General features: G+C 30.7%; 2 protein-coding genes and 1 long non-coding RNA gene across 3 annotated transcripts; 1 reads left to right on the top strand and 2 right to left on the bottom strand.

The window, feature by feature from the left end:
• Positions 1-3638, bottom strand: LOC25499331 (heparan-alpha-glucosaminide N-acetyltransferase). The gene is made up of 13 exons (XM_013594558.3): positions 3414-3638; positions 2980-3117; positions 2816-2897; positions 2569-2648; positions 2349-2464; positions 2139-2250; positions 1942-2058; positions 1618-1709; positions 966-1032; positions 774-855; positions 576-667; positions 342-485; positions 1-208 (listed from the first exon to the last, which is right to left on the bottom strand). The coding sequence occupies exons 1-13, from the start codon at positions 3636-3638 to the stop codon at positions 62-64; spliced, it is 1494 nt and encodes a 497-aa protein (XP_013450012.1). The 3' UTR covers positions 1-61.
• Positions 3639-11782: 8144 nt separating this feature from the next.
• LOC25499332 (uncharacterized) lies at positions 11783-13884 on the top strand. The gene has a single exon (XM_013594559.3). The coding sequence runs from the start codon at positions 11896-11898 to the stop codon at positions 13750-13752; it is 1857 nt and encodes a 618-aa protein (XP_013450013.1). The 5' UTR covers positions 11783-11895; the 3' UTR covers positions 13753-13884.
• Positions 13885-17283: 3399 nt separating this feature from the next.
• On the bottom strand, positions 17284-18407 carry LOC120577119 (uncharacterized). Its single transcript, XR_005643167.1, has 2 exons — positions 17902-18407; positions 17284-17798 (listed from the first exon to the last, which is right to left on the bottom strand). It is a non-coding gene; the product is annotated as an uncharacterized lncRNA (long non-coding RNA).
• Between the last annotated feature and the right edge of the window lie 8904 nt (positions 18408-27311).

A 27311-nucleotide genomic window follows, 5' to 3' on the forward strand; every position in this document is an offset into this window, starting at 1 on the left:
GAGCTTAGTTGATCTTGCATACATCAATTGATCAATGCATTAACTTCTCTATCATATTGTCTTATAGTTTCCAGTATATTTTTAACTTGTGCAACACGCCAGCTACCACTCCCCAAAAAGTGATTTCTGCAAAGATGACATATAAGAGAGTTCCCACTCTCTCTGAGTGCCAAACATTGACAAACACATGCTTCTTAATCCAATGTACCTGATTTATATTTTCATGTACAAAACTAAAACATATTAGAAAAATATACTCTAAAACTATTATATAATTAAGACAGACTATATACATATCCAATGGAAATAAATTAAAAAAAAAAAAAAACGCTGCTTCTTACTAGTGAGTTATTTGGATTTTCATAATACCATCCATTTATAAATCCTGCAAAAATTCCCTCAGCTGCCATCACAAACACTAACATAGAATTCATTCCTATCCATTCCAAGAACAAGAATGGAGTACGAATCCCCCAAACATCAATCTGTGTTATTATAAAGAATATTTATTAAAGAACCACAAAGTGAAAAAAATAAAGAAAAAAATACTTGAATATATTTGGTGCTTTAATTACCAATATGTAGAGGGCAGAGAAGACAATTCCAGCTATTCCAGCTGTGAAACAAACATAGCTGATACTATACAGTTGCTTATTAATTGGGACAGCTGAAATATTCCATAAATATTTTTGTTAAGATTTATCTTGAACTCAAATTTTATCTTTTTTTAGATGGATTTTGACTTTTGAGAAGTGGTTGTCACACTAGCTTACCATTTGTAAAATGAAGGATAATTGCTATTGTGAGTAACACAAATCCCATTGAGACCCATTGTTTGAGCCTATCCCAATGACCCTGCCAAAGATTTCTTCTGTTTTAGGCCTTTCACTAGTAAAATTCAATTTATAAAATAAATGTTTGTTTTGTGTATTTGTATAATATAATATATGGTAAGATTTTGTAACCTTGAAATGAATCAAGACATGCCCATAATGGATGCCGATGGTTCCCGAGAGGATTGCCGATATGGAACTAGTTAAAAAACGAGTTATGTTGTTTAGATACACTAAAATCAACATCGTATCAGACACTATATAGATGCACATTGAATAAGTACTGATGTTGTGAAGAGATAAACTCAACTTCCATAGATGAAAGAATAGAGAAACTAATATGAACAAAGTATAGAATGATGAGAAGAATTAATATTCACAAATCTAAAATGTACATTGTGATCACACACATACTTATACTATCCATAGCTCTATACAAATCTAACTATGGTTAGTTAACCACCTATAACTAACTATGATAACTGTTTTAACTATCAAACCAGTTAGTTAGTTGTCTAACTACTCAGTTACTTATGAAGCAAGTAACTGCCTGATCTATCATATTTTCACACTTAACAGATGTTGGACCCGAAAAAGAGCTATATAGAAAGCGAAAACCGTATAAAAATATGACATTGATGTCAAATTGTGTGCGAAAGAAACTTTTCTCTATTACTATTTACTCTGCATATAGGATTTATTTATTTATTTATTTTTGTATGGAACATTTTGATGCATACTCTAGTACCAATAGGTAGAAAGGAAAGGAAACATGAAGGCAAACCTCAACAAGCCCTCTGGTTCAAATGGAGCACGACACCAACTTGGAGCATCTTCGCGAATTGGACCTTCGCCTGGAGAACTGAATGTGCATTCCTATAAAAGAAATATACGAAATATCTTTAGAAGGAAAACTGCAGGGTATTTTTGCCGAATTCATTTAGAACAATTAATACTTTTTTCTTTCTTTCTGTGATTGGTTTTATAATTGCGTAGTTTTTTATATTTTATTATTAGTCAGTCGAATTTACAACACTCACACACCAACCAATTGCGCTAGATCTCAACTGCTATTATGTAATAAAAGTTACAATTCGTTACTAGTTACCTTCAAGTGTCTCCAAACAGGATGTATATAAAAGTGGTTAACCCCCCAAACTTGCCTATCGACATATCCAACAGCGTTACATGCAGGGCCTCTGTGTCCTCTCATCCCACATATCACCTAATAAATGAAAAGAAGAACAAAATATAAAAAAGTTAAAAGCTTCAACTAACAATTTAGACATTGGAGAGTGAATATACCGTGTATCTTTTTGGTTCGTCACCGTTAGTATGATCTACGAAACTCCAATCAGGAACGTAGAGGGTGAAAGTTGTGATCATGTAAATGAGAAATGCCAAAAAGCCTCCAAACCTAGCTCATGTATATTATTGTACATTAGTAAATGAAAGTTCAGACTTTCAATTAGTATATTTGAAATTTGAAATTAAATGAGTGTTGTGTTATCTCACCATTGCCATTTATAGGCAGTGAAAATGGCTATGCGTCCAGGCCTCAAGGTAGTGGGTCTAAGCTTGGTGGTAAATGTCTCTATTAGAGCCACAATACAATATACTAGTGCTATTCTCTGCACACACAAATTCAAAAATGTGGTCAATCAAAACTGCGTTCAAATGTGATTATTTTGCATTAGGCCTCGCGTAACATTTTTCAATTCGTTTGATTTTTTACCTGTAGAATGCCACACCATCTAATAAATTTCATGTCGACTCCATATGAGAGCTTATCCTCTAGTGCATGAGAGTATCCACCTGTATTATGTTACATAATTAAATTTATCAATGAATTTAGGTAGTATTAATCTTGTTATTTATGCAACTCTTTTTTTGCTTGAAATTTGGAAGTGATTTCTACTTAGTATATCTAGAAGGATGCTTAAAAAAATGTATATATAGTGAGTTTGAGGAGTTTTGTTTACCTTGCAATAGTATACCCCAAAAGAGAAGCTTCAATGTCCTAAGTATTATCTTTTTCACAGCATATTTTATCTTGTGTATTCTCTGCATTATTACAATCAAATTTTGTTCATAATTTAAAGGACATAGAGGATACTATAGTACTGGTTCAGAATTGAAAATGTACCTTTAATGCAAGGGCTATGGCAACACCAACAATGAAAAGAAAGAAAGGCATTACAAAATCAGCCAAAGTACATCCATCCCACGGGGCATGATCAATGCGTGGATAAGCTCCACCAGCTTTGTCTACCAGTATCATTATCTACACATAAATATAGTAGCAGCCCAAAAAACACCATATAGGTTTTTCTTTAAGGAACCATATTGATTAATTAATTCAAGTAAAGGAATATATATTTTAGACGATTAATTTATTTAAATTGCAAACATTTGTATTTTGTACCACTTTTTTTTATAATGGTTTTTTTTTTTTTTTTGTCAAGTAGTCTACTAACCGGTACTCACACATTTTAGATGTGAAGAAGTGGGGAGTCTAAGTTCGAACTCCGACCCCTAAAAATATGTTTTGAAATTGGAAGACACTAACTAATTAATTACCACAATGGTGAGACCCCTAAATGCATCAAGTGTAGCAACCCTCTTTGTCTTTTGCTTAACCAGTTCAGGCTGCTGATCCACAGGCTTAGCCATTGTGTATGTGCCATGCTGATCAACATTTGAATCTACAATATTAATGGTTTCTTGCTCCTTCAACTCATCTTTAGCATCTTCATGATCCAATTGTAATTTGAGGCCTTCTTCCATTCTCTTAGCTTCATCCATGAATAGAATAGTGATGAATGATATTCAACAAATTTTTCAAACGTATATATCCTTTTTTCTCTCTCTCTCTCTCTCTCTCTCTCTCTCGGTTGGTATATATATATATATGAGAGTGAGAGAGTTCTAATTCTATATGAATGAACGACGAGACCGGCTGAGAGGTCAATATCTAGAAACATAGCAGCTACATTACAAATATAAGAGACATGTATTAAAAACTTTGGATAAATAGAGAGTGGTGATTAATTCCGCCAATTAGCTGTTTCTTGTTGCTCAATCAATATTAATACACTAAACTAATAATTTGAGTATGTAGAATTGTTTTGTCTGTCTTTGACAATTGACACCAATGTAACACTCCCCAATTGATGCCATAAATACGTATTGATGAGAGAATAAGATAACCCTTAAAAAGATAAAATTTTATTCAAAAAAATATGTATCCATCAACAGGGTCGATCCTAACATTTTAGACTCCTTAAGTGACCAAAAAAAAAAGATACTCTCAAATTTTTTATCTTAGTATTTTCTTTTTTTTAACACTTTCTATTACAAATGTGTTATCAAGTAGAATTTTGAAGGATAAAAGGACATGAAGCATTTGGGCACCACGACTGCCGCAAGAATGAAAAACAAACCCGTGGAAAAACTACAAACGGTGTTTATAAAAAGAAATTAGAGAGTAATTTGCAATTCAAAAATCAACAAAAATAAAATAAAATAAAATTGTGAGCATGTTTGAAATAGTTTTTGTTTTGAGTTTTTGAAATATATAAATCTTCTTCTCACAATAGTTATCCTTTTACATGTTTTAGTTTTAGTCCCTAAAATAAAAAAAAAATCAAAATAATTTCCAAATATGTAATTTTAAAAATAGTTTAGAAAAAAAGTTTTTAATTTTCAAATTTTTAAAAATTAAAAAAGAATTTTTGGGAAGTGTTTCAAACAGGCTCAATCTTCAAGTTCTAACGGAAAAAGGACTTTGGCAATTTAAAAGTCTGATCAAATATAATGCAAGCCCACTATTGATCTAGAGGGTGGAGTCACTTATGATCCATTTAAATTTAGAGTAAATTTTATTTGTAACCTCATCTCATAAGTTGAAATGAATTAGAATTGTTCTCTTAATGGGAGTGGTGAGCGAGTTAGATCTCATCTTTAACTTCTTTGATTAGAATTAATTGAATTTTATCAATGACATCCTTATTATGACAATTACACTTTGACTTATTAATCATTCATGGTTGTGGTGCTTCTTCATATCTGACTTTTTAAATATCTTGGTCCATTTTATATATAGATGTCACCAAAATACCTTTGGTTTATATTTGTGTCAAACTCCAACTTTTTATCTCACAGACCAATTCTTTTAAGCAAATAAGATGTAGAAAGATCAGCAGCATGCTAAGTAGATTGAAATAAAAAGGAAAAGTACAAAGATCGGGAACATAAAATCTAATCTAGTGTAATAAAAAAATAAAAAAAATGGGTGATACAAAATAACACTATAAATTAGCCACAAATTCTAATCAAGAGCAATCAAGCGAAGCCGCATACGAACCTAAAACCAAATTAAAAAAAAAATATAAAATAAGGTGTGAGAGCTGGCGAGCACCAGAGTTGAATCTTTGATAGCGACAATTGAACCCTACCGTTAACACGTTTACGAGTCCATACACCAACAATTCATTGTTACAACAGCAACAACAACAAAATAAAGGCCATTTCTAGCCAATCTATTCAAATTCAATCACAAAGGATTGAAACGGGTTTAAGATCATGCTCAAATTCTCCGATGCGGCGGACGCAAACCCATAAGCTTTGAAACCTGCTGATGTCAACATATATGAAATCGAATTAGGAAATCAAAACTAGAAAAGCAAACCAATAATAAAATCCAACACAATCTGACAGTGTGAGGGCTCAATCAAGTTATCACCAACGAAGCATATTAAATAAGTTTTTGGTCCATATAATTAAAATCAATTTTGTTTTTTGTCCACATAAAAAAAAGTGATATTCTTTGACCTTATAAAATGTTTCAACACACAGATTTAGTCCTTATTAAATTAAACTTTGTTTAATTATACTTAAACTTATAAATTTTTGAATGATTTTTTATAAATATGTTAAAAATATTATATAAATATTAATTTTTTTTAACATGTTATGAATTAAATTTGAATTTCAAGATAAAAGTAATGAAAATTTGAACCTAAAAAACAAATTTTGAGCTAATTTTTTGTGGAGGAACTTTGTATAATGTTCTAAATAAGTATGTAAATATTAACCATACATAGGACTTTAAATATCCCTCCGTTTTTTTTTTTTTTTTTGCAATATAAAATATCCCTCCATTACGAACAATGGATTGGTTCAAGCAGTAAGGGGCTTGAGCCCCTCAAGCATGTGGTCATTGGTTTGATTTTTGGTTCATGTGTATGGAAAAAATTCGGTTGGAGGAGAGAACTCGTCTTTTGTGTTCCACATATTTCCAGACGAATATTAGTCGAAGCTAAGCGATGGTGGAAACTTTGTACGAATATCATGATAACATAAGGAAAAAAAATATCCCTCCAATAATTTCAAGGGGAAGTAAATATTTAATATATGTATGTATCAAGACCATGAATCTGAGTTTGAGTTTTATTTCCAAACATTTTAAATTCATTCTTTTTTCGGTTAATATAGTATTGATACGAAGTTTTCACCACCGTTTAACATTGACTAATATCCGTCGGAGAGTCTGCAGGATACACATAGTGGATTCTTCCCTTTCATTCGGATTTTTTTCATACACATGCGCCAGAAATTGAACTCTTGACCACATGATTAAAGGATCAAGTCTTTTACCACTTGAACTAATTCATTGTTGGTCATTTTAATTTCATTCTATCTTTAAATATTATAGGCTTAATTGGACATTTGGTCCTCTAAATAATTATGCGTTTACATTTTGGTCCCATAAATTGTAAAACTCACATTTTGGTCCTCTTGGTTTTGCTCCGTCAATCAAAAAGGTCCTAACTGTTAACTTTAACCCCCAAATGTCTATGGTGGACCGACTTTAAAAATGGTCCACCATAGATCCTATTAATTATTCTAATTTAAACCGTTTGATATTTTTTTAAAAGGAGGGTCGTTGGATTACGCATATGTATTTTATCTTACGGTGAGTCAACAACACTTAATTATTTCTCCTTTCTTCATCTTCTTCCTCACTTTTCTTCATCATATTCATATCATTTTCACCAACATTCATGAACAAAAATCCAAAAGAAAAAAAAAAACATAATTTTTTCCTCTCTTTACAAAATCTACTCCACTCTTCTTTCATTTCCTTTTCTTTCTTCCTCTCTCTACAAAACAAAGTCATACTCTCCCTCTCCTCCTTTCCAACCGAATTTTCGGGCCATCCACCGTGGTGTTTCCGGCCATCTTTTGTCAAACAAAATACATAATCTACATACTCTCTTCTTTCTCTATCTCATTCTGAAATTTATTTTTCGATCGGAGACATATTTTAGTCTCCAAACCGTCACTTTCATTATTAGATCTAGACCACCACAAATTGTTTCATGACAAACCACCACCATAAACATACTCTCCTTCATATTCTCTACAAAACCCACAAAGAAAAACCACGAACCGGTGAATTTTCTCGGCGACCACCACACCGAAAAACGACCCCACCACCGCGCCGGACAATGGACAATAACAGATTTGGATTGGTTTTGTTTACCGCACCGGACAACGACCCCACCACCGCGCCGCACCGGAATTTTCTTAGATGTGTTGTGTTTTGTTTTGCTGGATTGGTTTTGTGAAATAGATTTGGATTTGATTTGAAGAAAGCTCAGATTGATGGAGAAATGGGAACTGATTGTTGTTGTGGTTTATTTCCAGAATCTGAAGAAGAAAAAAATAGATATGTGTGTTTCCAAGTTTTTATTAATTTTTTGGGTTTAAATTCTTCTTTTTTATGGGTTGTTGTGAATTGTGATGAATGTATGAATATTTGATGATGAACAAGAGTGAGGGAGAAGAAGAGAGAAGATGATAGTGCTGAAAAAATTAGGTGCCGATGGCTCACTATAGGTATAATGGACATGCAATCAAACGGTTAATATCACATCAAAAAATTTAAACATTAAAAATCTAACGGAGGGGATCAATTTGACTGACGGAGTAAAATCAAGGGGACCAAAATGTGAGTTTTACAATTTATAGGACCAAAATGTAAACTCATAATTATTTAGGGGACCAAATGTCCAATTAAGCCAATATTATATCATAACAATCATTAGGGATGACAAAGTGGGTCGGCCTTCCCCGTTTAGACCCGCCCCATTTAAACCCGCCTAAAATAGGATGAGATGGGCATAGTAAATTTAGGTGACCGAGTTCAAAATCTCACTCCGTCCCGCTTAACGGCGAGTTGGTGGGTTAACCCGCCAAACAAAAAATAATAATTTTTAATGAATTTTTTTGACAATTTGTTTTAATAAAAATAATATGGTGTTTTTATTTAAACAAATAAAATTGGCAGCAAATAAATTTGTTGTAAAAATAAAGTTTATGAGACAAATTTGAGTTATGATAGATTATTGGGTCGCTCCCATTTAAATTTTATCAAACGCGTTGAATGAAAAAAAATTAATAAATAACAAATTGACAAGTTAGGGGGCCAGCCCTCCCTGTCCATATCCGGAACAGTTTTTTAAACAAGCTAAACGGAGTGGACCAATTGAAAGAGACGAGTTCAAAACTTCAACTCAGTCCGTAAAAAATAACGGACTAAACGAACTGTCCCAACAGGTTGGACCCTTTTTCCAACCCTTAACAATCATTAACCCTGTTTAAAGAGACGTGACAGGAGTCAACAGCCAAAGACTACGAAGATCAATTTGTTGTAGGCCTCAAGCTCACATAAGTGGAGATATATGAACCATACATAGAACTTCTCTTATGAGTGGAGATATATCCCCACTTTTCCACTTTAGTACCTGATTGATAAACACCACGTAGTGCTCGTCATTTTCTCCATTCATATCATTGTACATGTTATATCATATGGCATGCGACTATGAAGCTATTTATTTTTAAAAAGATTTAGCGAAATTCACGCACACTAAACATTGAGAAGTTGCGATTTAGAGGTTTAAATCTATATTTCGATGTATCAAATGTCTTTGTAACTAACATATGATGAATTGTATTTACTATCACTATATTCACGCACACTAAATATTGAGAAGTTGCAATTTAGAGGTTTAAATCAATATTCGGATGCATCTATATTCTGATTGATAAACTATCACTTTTTTTTTTGGGTACAAATGACATTATTTTTCTATTCATGATATATTTGTCTGCAGTATTAAAAAAAATTGATTGATAATTCTTTCTAACTGCACTGGCCATGTTTTCCTTAACCATGGTGTTTGGATGTCAATTTTCACATGTATCTTGGGATGTATATTCACTAAAGAAACTACCCAATTCTAGAGGACAAGGGAGATAAAAATATTCTATGTAGAAACGGTGGGAAAAATTCCTCAAAAAATATTGTCTAAGGAATTCAAATAAAAAATGTTAGCAATGCATTTTCCTAAAAAATATATAAAACATTTCATTTATTCCCTCAAAAAAATTATAAATATATCATATACTATCTATCAGCATTTATAGGCTAAATTACATCGGATGTTTTTTTTTTTGTCTAATAGCCTAGTGGTTAAAGCTCACACAATTAAATGTGGAGAAGTGGGGTGTCCGGAATTCGAACCCCGACCCCTGCATAAATTATGCAATGTCCCTGCCAACTGAGCTAAGCTCACGGCTTTAAGTTATTTAATTGTAACAAGTTAGTAGTTTAAATATTTTTCATAGCACTTAGGTCTTTAAGTTATTTAATTATAACTTTTAGGTATCGAATAACTTCAATTTTTAGGATCTAGAATCCCCAAAATTGTTACGGTTAAATAACTTAAATGACCTCATTGGTACATGAAAAACTTAAAGAACCAACTTGTTATAATTTATTAACTTAAATGAGCTAGGTGGTACGAGAAAAACTTAAATGATCAATTTATTACAATTAAATAACTTAAATGACTTATGATATAATTTAGCCATATATATATATGGCTTTTCTATCATGTGCAAATTTGCACATGATAAGAAATTTAAAGTAGTAACTTTGACTTGGAACTTGTGCATTTTATATTAAATATGTAGGTTTTTAATGAAAAGTTACTATTTTTAGTAGCCTTAACATTTGCACAGGTTAGACAAACCCACACACACACACACATATATATATATATATATATATATATATATATATATATATATATATATATATATATATAAACCCTAAACCCCATATATATATATATATATGGCAAGTTTTATGGTACACCTAACAATTTGAGTGTATTGGTACACCAAATCCTTAAATCAATAGTTAAATGAGTTATTTTTTGTAGGAAAAAATTATTTTATATATATATATATATGTGTGACAATTTAACACGAAAAATATTAGCAATGCATTTCTTTCTCAAAAAAAAAAAACAATGCATTTCTTTCAACACCTTCAATAATTGAGTACAATTTATATTATCTCTCTAATTGTATGCATGGGTTTTTATTGCATTTGGAGAACCATTTCTGAAGTGACGTGACTCATCCAATAACAAATAATATTCGCATGACAAACAATTCATTGGTTGTAGTTATCTGTTTTCTCATTGCATAGATTTTGTCAGACGAAAAAAACGGAGAAAAAGATAACTACAACCATTACATAAACAATCTTATAATGAATGTTCCAAACATCTTTAAAGATTTTAAAATTCAAATATTTCAATTTACAATACAATAATTACACAATTACTTCAAAAAAAATAATACAATAATTACATAAATATTCATAAAAGTTACCTATTCAAAGGGTTTGAATGTCCTCAGAACATTTCGTTAGCATTTACAATACATAAAAGTGCAAGAAAATACAAAAATGGAAGAGACAGAAGAAAACATATTTACTGAAATATACAACCTAAAGAAAAAGCACTATAATATTAAATGAAGGTTTATGCTAACAAATATTACAAGGACACTTGTTAATGATCTAAAAAAGAAAATAATTTATAAATTTTATATAAATAAAGTTCTTTATTAAAGTTTCAAAATGTTAAATATACAATTCATTTAGAAGTGTTCCAAGAACACTTGCTATCATTTCCTTTAAATGAATACAAACTCGTTTCAATTCTTAAGAAAAAATTCTGAAATTCAACTTAGTTTACGTAGAAAACAAATATCCTGTGATACATTACTCCATTTGGCAAAAATAGTTTTAGGTATTCAATTTTAGAAGTTTAATTTTGATACATGGTTCCGATAAGAGTTTTATACCGTCAATAATTCACAACCAACTAATGTGTAATCTTTTTTTTGGGGTGCAATCTTAGAAGTAAATATGATGTCCAAACATTTTTAATAATTTAACGATTATAATTGATTGACGCAATAATTTTTTTACATTTGTGTATATAAATATAAGTCCAAAACTTATCATCTTAGACTAATATGTCTCAAATTGATAATTTTAAGAAGATATTAATTTCTATATACTAATGTAATGATGTATAAATATTACTCAAATAAGATAAAGAAATAAAACAAAAATATTCATAGATATTTATGATATGTTCCTTATGGTAACTGAGTTCATGAATTATGATCAACAAATAATCCGAGCTGCAAGATACATTGGTTATGTATAAACTTTTTTTTATTGTAAAGAAAATGTATAAACTTTTTCCTTTTTGTAATAAAAGGGGGTCAAAGATCCTTAAAAAAAAGAGAGGTCCATGACTTTATAAAAATAAAATAAAAGAAAGACGGTCAAGACCCAATTATATATAAACTTTTATTTTAAAAACTACTAATAGAGGTATGTTGATAAAAAATAATTAATGTATTTGAAAATACCAAAAGAGTTTTATAAAAAGGGATAAAAAAATTCTTTATAATTAGGGACGGAGTAGTTTAGATTTGTATTTTTCTCTCAAATACTACTTTTTACTCTAAATTAAAAATGATGAGTCTTATCCATAAAATCCATACTCATTTTCCCCCTATATACCCACACCACACACCCCATATATACACTGTCCTTCATATATAGTATCATCCCATTGAATCACTGATCCACAAAGTGTCAGAAACAGAACATAGTAGCAAAATGGTGGCTACAGATCACACCACCAATGGTGTCCTCAATAGTTGGAAAGGAACAAAAACCTTCACATATCAACTTCTCACAGGTCGTTGGTTCATGTTATTTGCATCATCATTAATCATGTCTGTAGCAGGTGCAACATACATGTTTGGTCTATACTCAAACCAAATCAAAACCTCTTTATCCTATGACCAAACAACTCTAAACCTCCTTAGTTTCTTCAAAGACCTCGGTGCCAACGTTGGCGTCATCTCCGGTTTAATCAATGAAATCACACCACCTTGGGTTGTTCTCTTAACCGGTACCATCATGAATTTCTTTGGTTACTTCATGATATGGCTTTCCGTTACTAAAAAAATTCATACACCTAAAGTTTGGCAAATGTGTCTTTATATTTGCATTGGTGCAAATTCTCAAACTTTTACTAACACAGGTGCTTTAGTTACTTGTGTTAAGAATTTCCCTAATAGTCGTGGTAGTGTTTTAGGTCTTTTAAAAGGTTATGTTGGTTTAAGTGGTGCTATTATTACACAAATTTATCATAGTTTATATTATGGTGATAGTAATAATACTCAATCTCTTATTTTACTTATTGCTTGGCTTCCTGCTGCTGTTTCTTTTCTTTTTCTTCCAACTATTAGAATTTTGAAATTGAACAACATACAACAACAAAAGGAATATAAAGTTTTCTATAATCTTCTTTATATTTCACTTGGTCTTGCTTGTTTTCTCATGGTTTTGATCATACTCCAAAACATGTTAACTTTCTCAAGGATTGAGTATATTGGTGATGGAGTTTTTGTAATTTTGTTACTACTTCTTCCACTTGTTGTGGTATTTAGAGAAGAAATCAAATTCAACACCCTTTTGAAGGATACTTCAATATCTCAATTGAAAGTAGTCACTGATGTCCCACTTCAGAACATGTCATCACACGAACAAGAAGCGGAAGTATCATCATCGTCAACAACTACAAATTCAGACAAGAAAAGTAGTTCTTGTTGGAGGACGATATTCAAACCTCCGAATAGAGGTGAAGACTACACAATTTTACAAGCTTTGTTTAGTATTGACATGTTAATTCTTTTCCTAGCAACAACTTTTGGTGTTGGTGGGACATTAACAGCGATCGATAATTTGGGACAAATTGGTCATTCATTAGGGTACCCAAATAAAAGTACTACAACTTTTGTGTCGCTGGTAAGTATATGGAACTATCTAGGACGGGTTGCGTCGGGTTATATCTCAGAGATTTTATTAACCAGATATAAAATCCCTCGTCCGTATCTGCTCACTTTTGTCATGCTTCTCTCTTGTGTTGGCCACATTCTAATCGCGCTAGGTATTTCAAACTCTCTTTACTTTGCATCGGTGATTATTGGTTTTTGTTTTGGAGCTCAATGGCCATTGATGTTTGCAATCATATCCGAAATTTTTGGATTGAAATACTATTCAACTTTGTACAATTTTGGAGCTGTGGCAAGTCCTGTGGGATCTTATATATTCAATGTGAGAGTGGCTGGTTATTTATATGATAAAGAAGCTTTGAAACAATTGGAGGCCAAGGGACTTAGAAGACAAAAAGGGAAGGACTTAACTTGTGTTGGAGTAGAGTGTTATAGGATGGCTTTTATTATAATTACAGCATCAACTTTAATTGGATGTTTTATTTCTTTTATTTTGGTGCTTAGGACTAGAAAATTTTACAAAGGGGATATATATGAAAAGTATAGGGAGGAATTTGAAGCAGCAGAGACTCAAATGAGGATTGTAAAAACTGGTGATGGTGTGTCTGAAAGTGAAGACCCCGGCAACGCAACGTTAGGCGCTGTCGGGGTTACTCGTAGTCTCCCAGGGTAAGGACATGTTAGTGTAAAGAATTGATCCGATCAAAGTTTAAAATATGGTTAAAGACATGTATGATTTGTCTCAATTTTGTGTTCGCCCCTTGCCTAGATCTGAAAGAGAAATGTACTTCGGTCGTAATATTTATACATTGGTGTATGCCCCTTTTTAAAAAACAATAGAATAAAGTGTGTTTTCTTGGATGATTGGTTTAATTTGCGATATATATAGTGAAATTATGATATATAGTCGGATGTCATGATCGGGGTTCGAACTCCGGTACCTTCATTTTGTGTGTGTGAGTTCGTCTATCTAAAAAAAATTATGATATATAGTTATGTGCTTTTTTTGTAAAAAAAAAGTTATTTGTATTTTTTATTTTTTTTTTACTGTTATGTGGTGATTGAATTAGTGTAACTTTTAGTGGCACCCAAGATATATAAGTATTTAAAATATTTTTTGAGGAAAAATATCGTATTTAGAAACTACTAAGAAATTATGGCTGAAGTTAAGTTATACCATTGTCTAAGAAACTCAATTATAGGCTTAAGAATCAACTCTCTTTTATTGAAGTCAAACATAATTCTTTGCAACGTGCAATCAAACAGATATTTAATCATGAGTTAAGATTCTCCATTTTCATTTTGAGATCAATAATGTCGATTAAGAAAGCTAAAAACATGTTAAAGTTGCGGTGAGGTCTATCTTACCCTCTCTTGTTTAGAGGGTAATTTATCCTCTCATGATATCAATCAATCAAAATGTAATATACATAGGTAATATTAAATGTCAAATAAATGAGTAGATTTTTTCTAAAAATAAAAGAGTTAATCTTAATTTTTTTTTTGAAGGAGAGTAAATCTTAATCATAAGGTAACTTTTAATACTTTTAATTTTTATTCAATTTTTTTTTTAAACAACAAATGATTTTTTTTTTATATTAAGGTGTTCAATCTTAATTAATTTACACTACAAGACTTATAACAATTAAAATTTTACATCAAATTTCTTTCATCTGGATGTCCTTAAATTTATCATTTACATTCATAAAATTTTTTTCCATTTCAGAACCCCAAACGTGAGAACAAAAACATCTCATTCTTTCAAATTTCTTGTTCTTTATTCTTCCATATTGATCAATTTTTGTTTCTTTTTCATTCTACTTCCCATTTTGATTGTTCAATTTTGTCGTTCAAAATTGCCGTAATTTCCAATTATCGTGAGAATTGTCGTTGTTTCTAGAACCGCGTCAGATATCGTGACTTATTTTTTTATTTAAGCAGCCAACCTAATAAAATCTGTTAACACGCATAGATCTGTCTCACTATCAACAAAAGCCTTTAAGTCAAAATAAAAGAACAAAAACCTCATCACATAACCATTTCAGCAACAACCAACAAAAAATGTTAGCAAACTCCCACAACATCACAGCGGCAACACCTGCTAGAAGCCCTCAAAGTACAACAGATGATTTACTCAATTGTTATAATTAACTACCTCACAACCAAGAAAAATCAAATCAAAAAGAAAAATCAAGTCATCATACCTGACGTTGTACTAGAAATAAAGACAATTCTCACGATATTTGAAATCATGACGATTCTCACGAAAATTGAAAAATGCGACAGTTGTAAACGACAAAATTGAACAATCAAAATGGGAGGAATAAATTTTATGAATATAACTGATAAATTTAAGGACATTCAGATGAAAGAAATTTGATGTGAAATTTTAATTGTTCTAAGCCAGTCTTGTAGTGTAAATTAATTAAGATTGAACACCTAAATATAATTAAGACAATATTACATTATGAGTCCTTTATCTTATTTATTTGTAACACTTTGGTCCTTTGTCTTTATTTTTTCCCATTTAGGTCCTTTATCTCTCTTAAAAGAACATATACATCTTTTTTCGCATTTTTTTTTATTAAAAAATACATAATTTTATTTTTAAAAATATATTTTTATTAAAACTGAAACAAAATCCAAAAATATGATGAAGATGTTCATCATCTTCATCTTCTTCCTTTGAATCTTCATCATCTTCTTTAAATAAAAAAAATTCTACTAAAATATATCTCCAAATATCGTGAATTAATGTTATATTCACCTCAAATCTTATTTTAAACACAAAAATCAAAACCTTAATTTCACAAATGTTGCAAGGCGGATGATGGAGGCTTAGTCTCTAGCGGAAGGGTTAGGCTTTACGAAAGTTAAGATTGTTCTGGAAACAACAAAATTGATGTGCAAATCTGCTATCAATTTTGGGGTAAGTTTTATGTCGGGCTTGAATATTGAGTTAGAAAATAATAATAATAATAATAATAATAATAATAATAATAATAATAATAATAATATACAGCGTGACAATTTATATAACTAATTTTTTTTTTATGAAACTAAATCTCTTTCTCTATAGGGGTTTGATTTTTGTGTTTAAAAGAAGATTTGAGGTGAATATAACATTAATTCATGATATTTGGAGATATATTTGTGTAGAAATTTTTTTGATTCAAAGGAAGAAGATGAAGATGATGAACATCTTCATCATATTTCTGGATTTGTTTCATTTTTAATAAAAAGATATTTTAAAAAATAAAATTATGTATTTTTTTTAATAAAAAAAAGGATGTATATGTGCTTTTATAAGAGATAAAAGACTTAAGCGGAAAAAAATAAAGATAAAGGACCCAAGTGTAACAAATAAATAAGATAAAGGATCTCTAATGTAATCATGTCTATAATTAAATAAAAATTAAAAGTTTTAAAAGTTACCTTATGATTATAATTGATTCTTTTTTTAGAAAAAATTGACTCATTTATGACATTTAATGTTGCTAATGTATATTACATTTTGATTGGTTGATATCATGAGAAGGTAAAATACCCTCTAAATAAGAGAGGGTAATCTAGAAAAAACCTTACATAAATATTTCAGAAGTCAATGAGAAATAACAAGCCAAAATTGTAATTCTACCAACTAAACAATTTTTTTTTTCACATGTGGCCAATGGTTAAGAATAAATGCAAGATCAACAATCTTTAATCTCATCTATATATAGAAAATGAAAAAGAAATTATAATATTTGTTGATTTTAGAACCATATAATGTGAAATTCGAGTTCGACCAATGAAGGAAATTAAAATTTGGCCAAATATTATTCCTACGCTATTAGCTATCAAACTTCTAACACATTTTTCACGTTCACACATGTTGAAATTTGCACAATGCGCAACAATGACATGAAAATTTTGCTGGACTTCTCTATAGATCTTAGTGGAATTGGAGAAGACATAACCGTTATTTGCAAACAAAAGTAGGTTGGTTCACAAGATCATTCATTCATAGAAAAAAAAATCCAAATTTTGACGACTTTGGGGCGTAATATGTCTAGCAACCTAAGGTGTTGTTTTTCAAGGCTTGGAAACAAGGTTAAAGATCTACATCAAGATCTAAGTTGTGACCAGATTCTTTTTCAAATAAATAAGATCAACATTTTTTAAAATATATTTGAGGCTTGAGCCCTCCCTCTTTGTGAAGATATTTTTTTTTTTAACAAACCAAAATGAAATTATATAACCAAATCAAAAAGCAGTTCACACGCATAAGGTGTGCCTAGGAATCTACTTCGGTACAACAGAGTATGCCAGTAATGAAAAGTAAAAACACAAGAGCTTAGTCAATGCCCAAACAAGTTAAAGAGCTTGACCACCACATATGCGTGCCAAAAACAAACATGACATTGTTGGCTTTCAGCCACCCTAGAGATAACAATTTAACCTTGTCTAACAGGCAAGGAACTAAAGTTACAACATTATTGAACAACCGGTTGTTTCGTTCGTTCCAGACAACCCAAATACACATAAGCCAAATTAGCTGTAGGAATGAACATTTAGCTTTACCAGGACCTGTCATCAAAGTAAATTGTAAAAAATGATCGGAAATATTATCAGAATCGACCCCCACAAAACCAATCCATTCACGCACATGCTGCCATAACGATGCAAAAGTTGTGCAATTAAGAAATATGTGTTCGGCCGTTTCAACGTGGTCACAACCTGAAACACAATAAGATGCTGATGTTGGTATAACTCCGCGAATAGCCAGGTTGGTTTTCATTGGTAAGCGATCCTGAATGAGCCGCCAAGCAAAAACCGATACCTTCAAAGGAACCTGATGATGTCACACCAACTCCAAATGTGTGTTCATACTGGGAGTAGCACCGTTTGTCAACAAATCATAAGCACCACTCACAGTGTAACCCCCACCAGGATCCGGGGTCCACACCCATTTATCTGAAACATGAGGAAAAACAGAGACATCAAATAGTAAAGTCCTACACTCCTCTAATAATTCCTCCTCCCACGCCCACAACCTGCATCGCCACCTCCACCCCTCCCCACCATGCATAAGACCAAGGGAGAACAAATTAGCCACTGTGGCATTTTTGTTCTCAACTAACGTAAATAACCGAGGAAACTGCACGCAAAGCAGGGAACCCCCAATCCACCTATGAGTCCAAAACAACGTTTCATCCCCATCTCCCACCCTCCTCAACACACTATTACCGAACCAGCCATCACCCATGTCGCCATCCCCATCACGAATCCTCCCTACCTCCTGCCAACAATAAGAACCACTTCGTCCCCCAACCTCCAAACCTCCAACCTCCCACCTACCTCGCCATATCGGGCGACTAAAACATGGTACCACAAACCTTCTCTATCCACTAACATCCTCCAACACCATTTCCCTAGTAAAGCAAAATTAAACTCCTTCAACTTCCTGACCCCAACCCTCCTTTCTCCTCTTTAGAACATACAGTATTCCAACCTATCCAAGTAATTTTTCTAAGGTCCTCACTCACCCCCCCCCCCCCCCAAAAAAAAAAAAAAATTATTAAATAAAGATTCAATGGAAGAGATTATACCTTACGAAGCTTTGAAGAAGGAAAGGGCATAGACATACAGAGAAGTCAGAACCGATTTAAGGAGGATCAAGCGACCACCAAAGGAGAGAAATCGGCTATTTCAACCCGACAATCTAGATTTAATGCGATTCACCAATATCTGTTGAATCTTAAAACTTGTTCCTCTAAAAGGAAATTTGATAAGCCGGGTTGATTGGTGCATGTTTAGAATCACGATAAATTTAATTTTTTTTAGAGAATGATAAGTTTAAAATTTAATTTTGTTCAAATAAGATTTTGTCAAGATCATTTATCACAATTTATGTTAAACTCACGGTCAATGCAAACAAACACTAATTTTCCTTTGTATTATCGTGGAAGCTGAATTTGATATTTATTTTTTATGTGTATCCACGTGAGGCACAATCAAAATTCCTCGCCATTACCTCAATTTAATTATTTAAACTTCCAGTAATGTGCTATTTGCACAAACCATGTGTGTGTCTGTGTATTGATTTGTTTTGTTAGATGGAGAATTGCTCTTCTCCCATCTGTTTTTGTTCATTTTTATTATATGTGAGTTAACTTACGCTGCTGAAATATACATATATGTGAGTTAACTCACGTGAAAAATACATTTACCTGAGTTAACTCACGTTCAACTATTTGATGGAAATGAGAAAAAACATGGGAGAAGAGCAATTACCTATCTGGTAAGTAATGGTTGGGAAAGAGGTCCGTACGTTGTCCAAACGAAAATGGTCGTAACTTGCTTCACATGGGGAACAAAACAAACACTATAACAGGACTGACAGACATGATGAAACACACCATCCAACCAAGTCCATATGTCATGTTCAGAAACAAACCCCTCGTTTCCACTTAGGAGTAGAAGTTGCATTCCATGACCATCGTGTACACCCCTCCAAGTATAACTAGGTTTGTTTCTTATAATGGCATTATTAAGAATATCTTTGTTTGCATATTATCTAGTCTCTAAATTTGCTTGGCCATTGGCCAACATATCTTTGTTGAAAGGCTCATTTACATGATAATATGACAATAGTTCTTATTAGATGACACTGTAAAATAGTTTCATGCCACGAGTATAAATTATAAAACTTATTTATAACCCGATAGTTATAATGTTCATTAAACTCATCCAAAGCATCAAGTTAATTAGGTGAGAGAATGAACCTAACATTTTAAGTTGGCAAAGATCAGTTTTAAGCCACATGAGAATATGGTAGTGATCAATTAGGATTTGTGCACAAGATATATATTTTGGTAGGGACCAAAATGTGAGTGTGATCATAATGATGTTGATAACTTATTTATGTCGTCTTCAAAACAAAGAACTCATTTATATCAAACCTTACGTGTTAAAAGTAGAATTCTAGTTCAATTTGGACATGCTCATATTTGGGTCAATTTGATATTGATCGCTTAGATTAGATTCAATTGGATCAAATTCATTTTCAAAAGAATGTACCGAAACAAAAGTTGCCTAATGCCCCGTATGAAAAATAATCTTAATAACATTAACTTGTTGAAAATAATTTATATATACAGGCTGTTACCAAAAAAAATAACAATATTTTGACCCTCTAAGAAAAAAAAATTGGCAAAAAACCAAAAATATACATAGGCAATCATATTTTCATTATTTTCAGAAATATATATTTCATATTTTCTCCATCATAATTATTCACTTGAAAAGACTCATATCTTTTTTTAAAGAAATGTTAACTTGTGCCCTAAGGCACATGTTAAGGTTCTAAAGATAAAAATTATATATCGTAAATTGTGCCAATTTATTTTTCACAAAATTGTAATTTAATGCTTGATCTTTATAAAAAATTAGAAACCCTAACATATCTCATAAATGCACAAGTTAGCATGACTTATCCTCTTAGGGCAATATAAATGAACATGCAGTAAATGAATCAATCTCATTTGTTTTACCTCTATTAAAGTGAGAAATAAATCAACTAATTAAAATAAGAAAAATGTGCATTCAATACGTTGTCAAATTTTCTATTTTGTGATACAAGCATTGAATCCTTTTTTCTTTTTTTCTTTTTTAAAACAATTCATAAAAAATTCACGGAGGTTCGAAAGAAAAAAAATGATTCATAAAAAATTTACGGAAAAAAGAAAATTCATTTGAGTAAAATTCACGTGAAAATAATACAGTTCTCTTTTATTTTAATTAGTTGAATTATTTAAAGGAAAAGAAATCATATTTTTAATAGGATAAGGAAGTAAAATCCGCGTGAAAAAAAAAGTACCAAAACTAAAATCACAAGAAAAATAAAGGAAAGAAAATTTGATATAATATTAAATACAACTCTCTTTTATTTTAATTAATTGACTTATTTATCACTTTAATTAAGATAAATTAAATGTAATATATTCATTTATTACTTCTTAACCAGTGCCCATGAGCACCGGTTAGCAGCACCCATCTTCTTATTAGCACGTTAAAATGAACATAAATCTTTGAAAATAAAACTAAAATGTTTTCGCAAAGTAAAGGAGAGTTAAAGGAATCTAATTTGGACAACTTAATGATCTTAAAATTTTAGTAAACTCTTTTTCGAGAAACTTGAATTCGGACAAATCGGTGATCTTGAACTTCATCAACCAAAAATCTAAATTTTTTAAGATTAACTTAAAACCATATACATCTTTAATGTGAAGACTTTCACGTGTATTATTTTATGTGATCATATGTGCCGCTGTAATGTAATGCATCCAATGCAAGAACAACAATTGAATACACCTCTTGGTGAATTGTCTTTATACTTAACTTCTTCTTGCCAAAAGTTAAAACAGAATGAAAATTATGTTACCACATCAACTAAGGTATCATTTAGTCAGACTTTTTTTCGGTCTAAAAACTACTTTAAAACAAAGTTAAAATAAAGCTCTTTAAGGAAAAAGCTAAAGTTGTTTTGTTTCTTTATTTTGTTTTAGTTCTAAAGTTATTTTTAAGTTAAATGTTGTTTGGCAAAATATTGTACAAAACTTTGAATTTATTATTTTTTTTTCTGGTGTCCGGGATTCGAACCCGCAACCTTGCATATATTTATACATTGTCTATATCAACTGAGCTAAGCTAAGGAATAGTTTGTTTTTTCTTTTCCAATTATACTGTATAACAAATTTTGTTATAAGAATATCATATTTTTGGTGTCATTTAAAAATATAAAAATTAATATTATATGATATTATATTTGTTACATTGTTGGTGTCATTGAAAAAGATATGTTTAGTTTTTTCAATAAGAAAAATATATGCATAGTTTGTTACAATATAAATGTGTAAAATATATATATAAGTATAATTTTTTTAGGCATCTATAGTAGTACTTTTAATTAGTACACATTGCGCAATACTGAAAAAATTATACGCATTAGCGTAACAAAAAAAACAGACATTCAGACATAAAATATTACTCTAAACGCTAATGTGTGTGTGTGTATTTGTGAGGTTGAAGAAAGGGAATAAAAATATTTGGTGTCATTCAATGACAACATGAATAAAAATATTTGTGAGGTTGTGATAATTAAACGATATTAAAATTAAATATATAAGTGATAAAAAGATAATAAAATTCCTTCAAAAATAGATAATAAAATTAAATTGATTCTCCTTTAAAAAAAATTATATGGACCGGTTAAAAAAATTAAATGGAAGAAAAAAAACAAATTGAAATATAATATTAAAAAATAAAAGATAAGGTTGCATGCGTGAGTTGAAGAGAAGTGCTTGTGAAATAAATCACAGAGAAGTAGTTTTTTGAAATAGCATTCAATAACTTTTGGTTAAAGCTCATTTCATTCAATTTTATGTATTTTAAAAAAAGTACTTTTATTCGAAGATACTTTATTGATATTGTGTTTGACCTAACTTCTCCTTAAAAATGTAAAAAAGCTGAAAAAAAGTCGGGTCAAACGATACCTAAGGAATGAAGTCGAATATCGTTGTAAAGTCCTAAAAGAGACTTCTTGAATGTATTTATGATGATGTGAAGAAATTAGTTCGCTTAACACTATTCTTGTACTTCGATTTTATGTGGCATAATAAAATAAAATAACCTGGTCATAATATATATGATTTTAAAAAGCTTGCCATTTTTTAAATTTTTCTTTAAAAAGTCAAAAAAATATCAAAGATGAGATGCATTCATTTAGCCCATTAACTTGGCTCATCCCTCGCATTTACCCAGTTGCATTATAATAAAATGGTTTAAATATAATAATCGTTCATATAATTTAATCCAGTTTTAATTTTCATCTTGTAAAAAAAAAATTGAAATTCATCCCTGTAAAAAAAAAAATTGTATGAAAAAGGTCTCTGGCTCTACTTCATGTATGACTTGGCAGTTGCTGTCTGTGCAACTTTTGCCATGTGGCGCTGACGTAACAGTCCACACAATTAAAAAAAAATTCTGAAAATTATTTTTTAAAATTTAGAAAATCTGTAAATAAATTTAAAAATTATAAAAAATTTCCGAAAAAAAACTTTGAAAATTAAAATTCTCGAAAACTTAACTTTTTGACAAAAAAAACTATTAAAATTAAAAATTGTGAAAATTAAATTTTTGAAAAATAGATTTTTTTAATTTGAAAATAATGACAATTATATTTTCAAAATTTATAATTTTTGATAATAAATTATAAATTTTAAAAAAAAATTCTAATTTCTTGTTCTTTTACCAAAATTTAATTTTTTTTTAAAAAAATATTCAGATAAAATCAAAGTACAACAATAGTGTTAAGCGAACTAATTTCTTTTGAAAAAATTAATTTTATTATGCCAGATAAAAATAGTGTTAAATGTACTTCAAAAAAATTAATTTTATTTTGAAAATTATACAAAAAAAAAATCAGAAAATTATTTTAATATTTCAAAATTTATTTTCAGAATTTTTATATTGTTTTTTAAATTTATTTTCATATTTTTTAAATTTAATATTATGTGGCACGCCACGTGGCCAAAACCATGCCAAATCAGCTGAATAGTGGGGCCAGAGACCTTTTTCAAACAAAAAAGATTTTTACAGGGATGTATTTAAAAAAAAATTAAGGGACGAAAATCAAAACTGGACCAAATTATAGGGACGATTATCATATTTAAGCCTAAAAAAATCATAAAATACAAAAATAGAAAAGAGGAAATGCACTCAAATCGGATTACTCATGGTCAAAATGTTTTACGTATTTACGCAAATCAATACGACCATGATCGTTGAATCGAGATCGAACAGTCCAAATTTTAATAAATATATATTTTATTAATAAAAAATACCAAACATAAAATATGATATGTTTGATCTCAGTCTAACAATGCGTTTTTACATTTTGAACATCCTCCAATTTATTCTTTCTCATTTGCTTTTTCAAGTTTCCATTTTTGCTTAAAACATCATCCATTGCATGCATCTCTACATTTTCTGCTATTACAAACCTTACAATTTTGGCACCACCACTGTAGTTCTGTATCAGAAGGCACAGTTTGTTGTTGACCACAATTTTGGCACCATCTCAACGATTTGTTATAAGTATAAATATGAACGCAGAAGAAGAGATGCACTTTAAAATTTATGGAGAAGGATGATAGATCATAAAGAAACACAAAATCTTGTTTTTTCACAATTACTCTATAGTCTCGTCATTTTTATCTCACATATATATCTTTCATCCATTTAACACCCTTCAACCTCACAACCCAAAAATAATACTCACAGCTATGAATAAATGGTCACTTGATTCCCTAAGCCTTCGTCCATCTTTCTCTATGCGAGGACAAAGGAAACAACACCTCTATTTTCTTGTTTTCTTTATGCTACGTATTGTTGATTGTTTTAGATCTTCTATATAAAAGATATTTCTATTTTATTAGTTTTTTTTAGCTAATTTGAGATTTAACGCCTGCCTACTTAATCTATATGTAGATGAGTTTATCATATGACGAATTTTGTTTTTTGTCCTTGTGGAAAAAAGCGACATGTTAATGGTTTTTCATTTTCTTTCTTATAAATAATGGGTTAAATTCGAATCACCAAAGGAAAAAAAGATAAATAAGTTTTTAATCCGTAAATATATTAAATTTTGTGTTTAGTACCTCTAAATTTTTTCTTTGAATAATGGTCCTGCAGATGTTTTTCTATCACTATTTTTCGTTCTTGTACTTTTTTTTCTTCTTCATAAAATGGAAAATAAAACACAAACAAGGGGACAAGAAAGAAAACTATATGTTTCGTAGACAAGCAACACCTATAACATCGTCCATCAACACGAGACCGAGTTGAGGAGGACAACTATTCCAAATCTACAAGGTATCATTTGAAGAAACTTTAGTCTTCGTAAGCCAATAATGGCACATTCACTGTCCTCTCTAAGAGTATGTTGAAAAGAGACGTACAATCCCCCTTGTGGAGATGACGAATTTGTTTCTTGGAGCCAATAGAGAACAGAGTGAGGAAGGAATTTGAACGCATGAGAGGATGAACGAAACAATGAGAAATCTAAATTGAGTCGAAGAGAGAATAACGATGCAACGAGAACTGATATTTAAGTCGAAGAGAGTGGATGTGGTTTTTCAAAAGGCAGTTCTTTGTCTTAGGAACGCAAGAGCGACAAATCCAAGAGCGACGAAAGGCAAGAAGTAATTTGTTTACAATTTAAAAATATAAGATTGGAAGGTCGAAATCAAGCTTCCAGTTGATATCATAATCAACGAGTTCATCTTTGCTTCATTTAGCAAGCCTCCATTTATCCCTGTTTATTTTGTAGATGTCTGACATGTGGCAAATATTAAATCAAGGGCTGAGATTAAAAAATTTAACATAAACACTTGTTTAATGAAAAATAAAACACACTCTTTTCTTCTTTCTCTGAATCAGCACTGCGCCTCCTTCTTCCCCCTTGTTCCTCATGTCATCATCACTGCCTCTCCCTCTGCTAGTGCCGTCGTCCCTCTCCCTTCATCCACCAGCGACCTTCTCCCTCTTCTATTCCACACACCGCCTTAGAACTCAATTTTGTCGCTCCTTCCTCCTTCAAATAACTGATTGATTGCAGATTTAAATCAAATTATGAGAAATATGTATTGATTTATAAAAGTTCAATTCATAGATGAATCGAAAGTTCGACGATGAGTTAATTGAAAAGGGTGTATTTAACCTCAATTATGTATCATTCATCTTCAATTTTTGTTTTTTTTTTTTCAATTTTATATTGTTCATGTACCATGTTTGGGTGAAAGAAAATATCTCATGTTCATGGCAATTTTAATTTTGTAAATGATGGTTGGGAGGGAAGAAGAAGATGGAAAAAGGGCGGCTCCGACGAGAGGAAGCAGATGGAACGACGTAGGATATTTGAGAGAAGAAGCGTTTTTCTTTTCTTTCTATTTTTTATCAAGTGGAGGAAGGAGTAAATGGAGTAAATCTACCTTAGCCATTAGATTTTTTTTTTCCACATGTCAAACATCCATACATTCAAAAGGATTAAATGGAGTAAGGTTAAATGAAGCAAAGATGAACTCATAATCAACATAGTCAAATTTATTCTACATATACATCGAAAAAAAACTAATTTTTTTAAACCTTTCACCTTTTAAAACATTATATAGAATTATGAATGTATATGTATCCATATGGAGGCAACCAAAAGATTATACTTCCAAAATTATGTATTATTGTGTAGAAATGTGTGAGATTTATAAAGTATTTCCTTGTTCGATTTATGTAAAATAAATTAATATCGTTCATTACGACATCAATTGCTATTTGATTTCCACTAAATTTCAATTCTATATTTTTTCTGCTTTAAATAAATTGTTTCTTTTCTTTCGTCTTTCTTACAATCCTAGCATGTTACATTGTTTTATTATAAATCACATTTGTTGTATTTGTCTTAAATACAAGACTCATTGTTTCGTTTCTCTCTCTTCGACTCATTTCTAATTGTGTGCTCCTTCTCATTTGCATTCAAATCTACTATGTTCTTTTCACTCCAACAGGAAACGAAAATACACCCTCACAGGAGTTGAACCAGAGTACACAAGTACAACATCTCCAAAATTTACCACTCGGGCACACCTTTAATTTTGTTAATGCTACAATGTTATCAGTATATATTATATTTTCAGTGCATTATATTATAAAAAAAAAATAAAAAAAAATTGGGCCCCAAAATTGGAGAGGTCCAGCTCAGTAAAAACAAAAGTATATTAAAAAAAGTTGATGTATTTGATTTAAATTTCAAACAAAAATATATCATTTTTTTTGGGTTAAATGTTGAAATAGTCTTATAATATATGCGAAGTCTAAAAATAACCATTCTAAAAAAATAAAAAACAACCAAGTCACACAAGATACACTCATGTGAGATAGAATCATATGATTTTTTGATGATGTGGCATTTTGTTGCCTCAAAATTTTCCTCCCGCAATTTTTTTCTAACATTAATTGAAGGGTTGAAATAAATAAATAAAAAAAAACCAATTTATTTTCTATAGATATAAAGTCTAGAAAAAGGCCCTAGAGGACGATTTTCATGATTTTATTTAGACATGTCTATGATGTTAAAATAAGGTCTTCCTCATAAAATTAAGATTTTTTAACATTGGACAGATTAATTATGATATT

This window comes from Medicago truncatula, chromosome 7 (assembly GCF_003473485.1).
Source record: "Medicago truncatula cultivar Jemalong A17 chromosome 7, MtrunA17r5.0-ANR, whole genome shotgun sequence".
Taxonomy (NCBI): domain Eukaryota; kingdom Viridiplantae; phylum Streptophyta; class Magnoliopsida; order Fabales; family Fabaceae; genus Medicago; species Medicago truncatula.

Coding starts and splice junctions, on each gene's coding strand:
- LOC25499331 (XM_013594558.3), bottom strand. CDS start 3,638: ATGGATGAAGCTAAGAGAATGGAAGAAGGCCTCAAATTACAATTGGAT. Junction 3,118..3,413: donor TTAGGGGTCTCACCATTGTG/GTAATTAATTAG, acceptor ATTTATGTGTAG/ATAATGATACTGGTAGACAA. Junction 1,033..1,617: donor GAACCAGAGGGCTTGTTGAG/GTTTGCCTTCAT, acceptor TTTTTTAACTAG/TTCCATATCGGCAATCCTCT.
- LOC25499332 (XM_013594559.3), top strand. CDS start 11,896: ATGGTGGCTACAGATCACACCACCAATGGTGTCCTCAATAGTTGGAAA.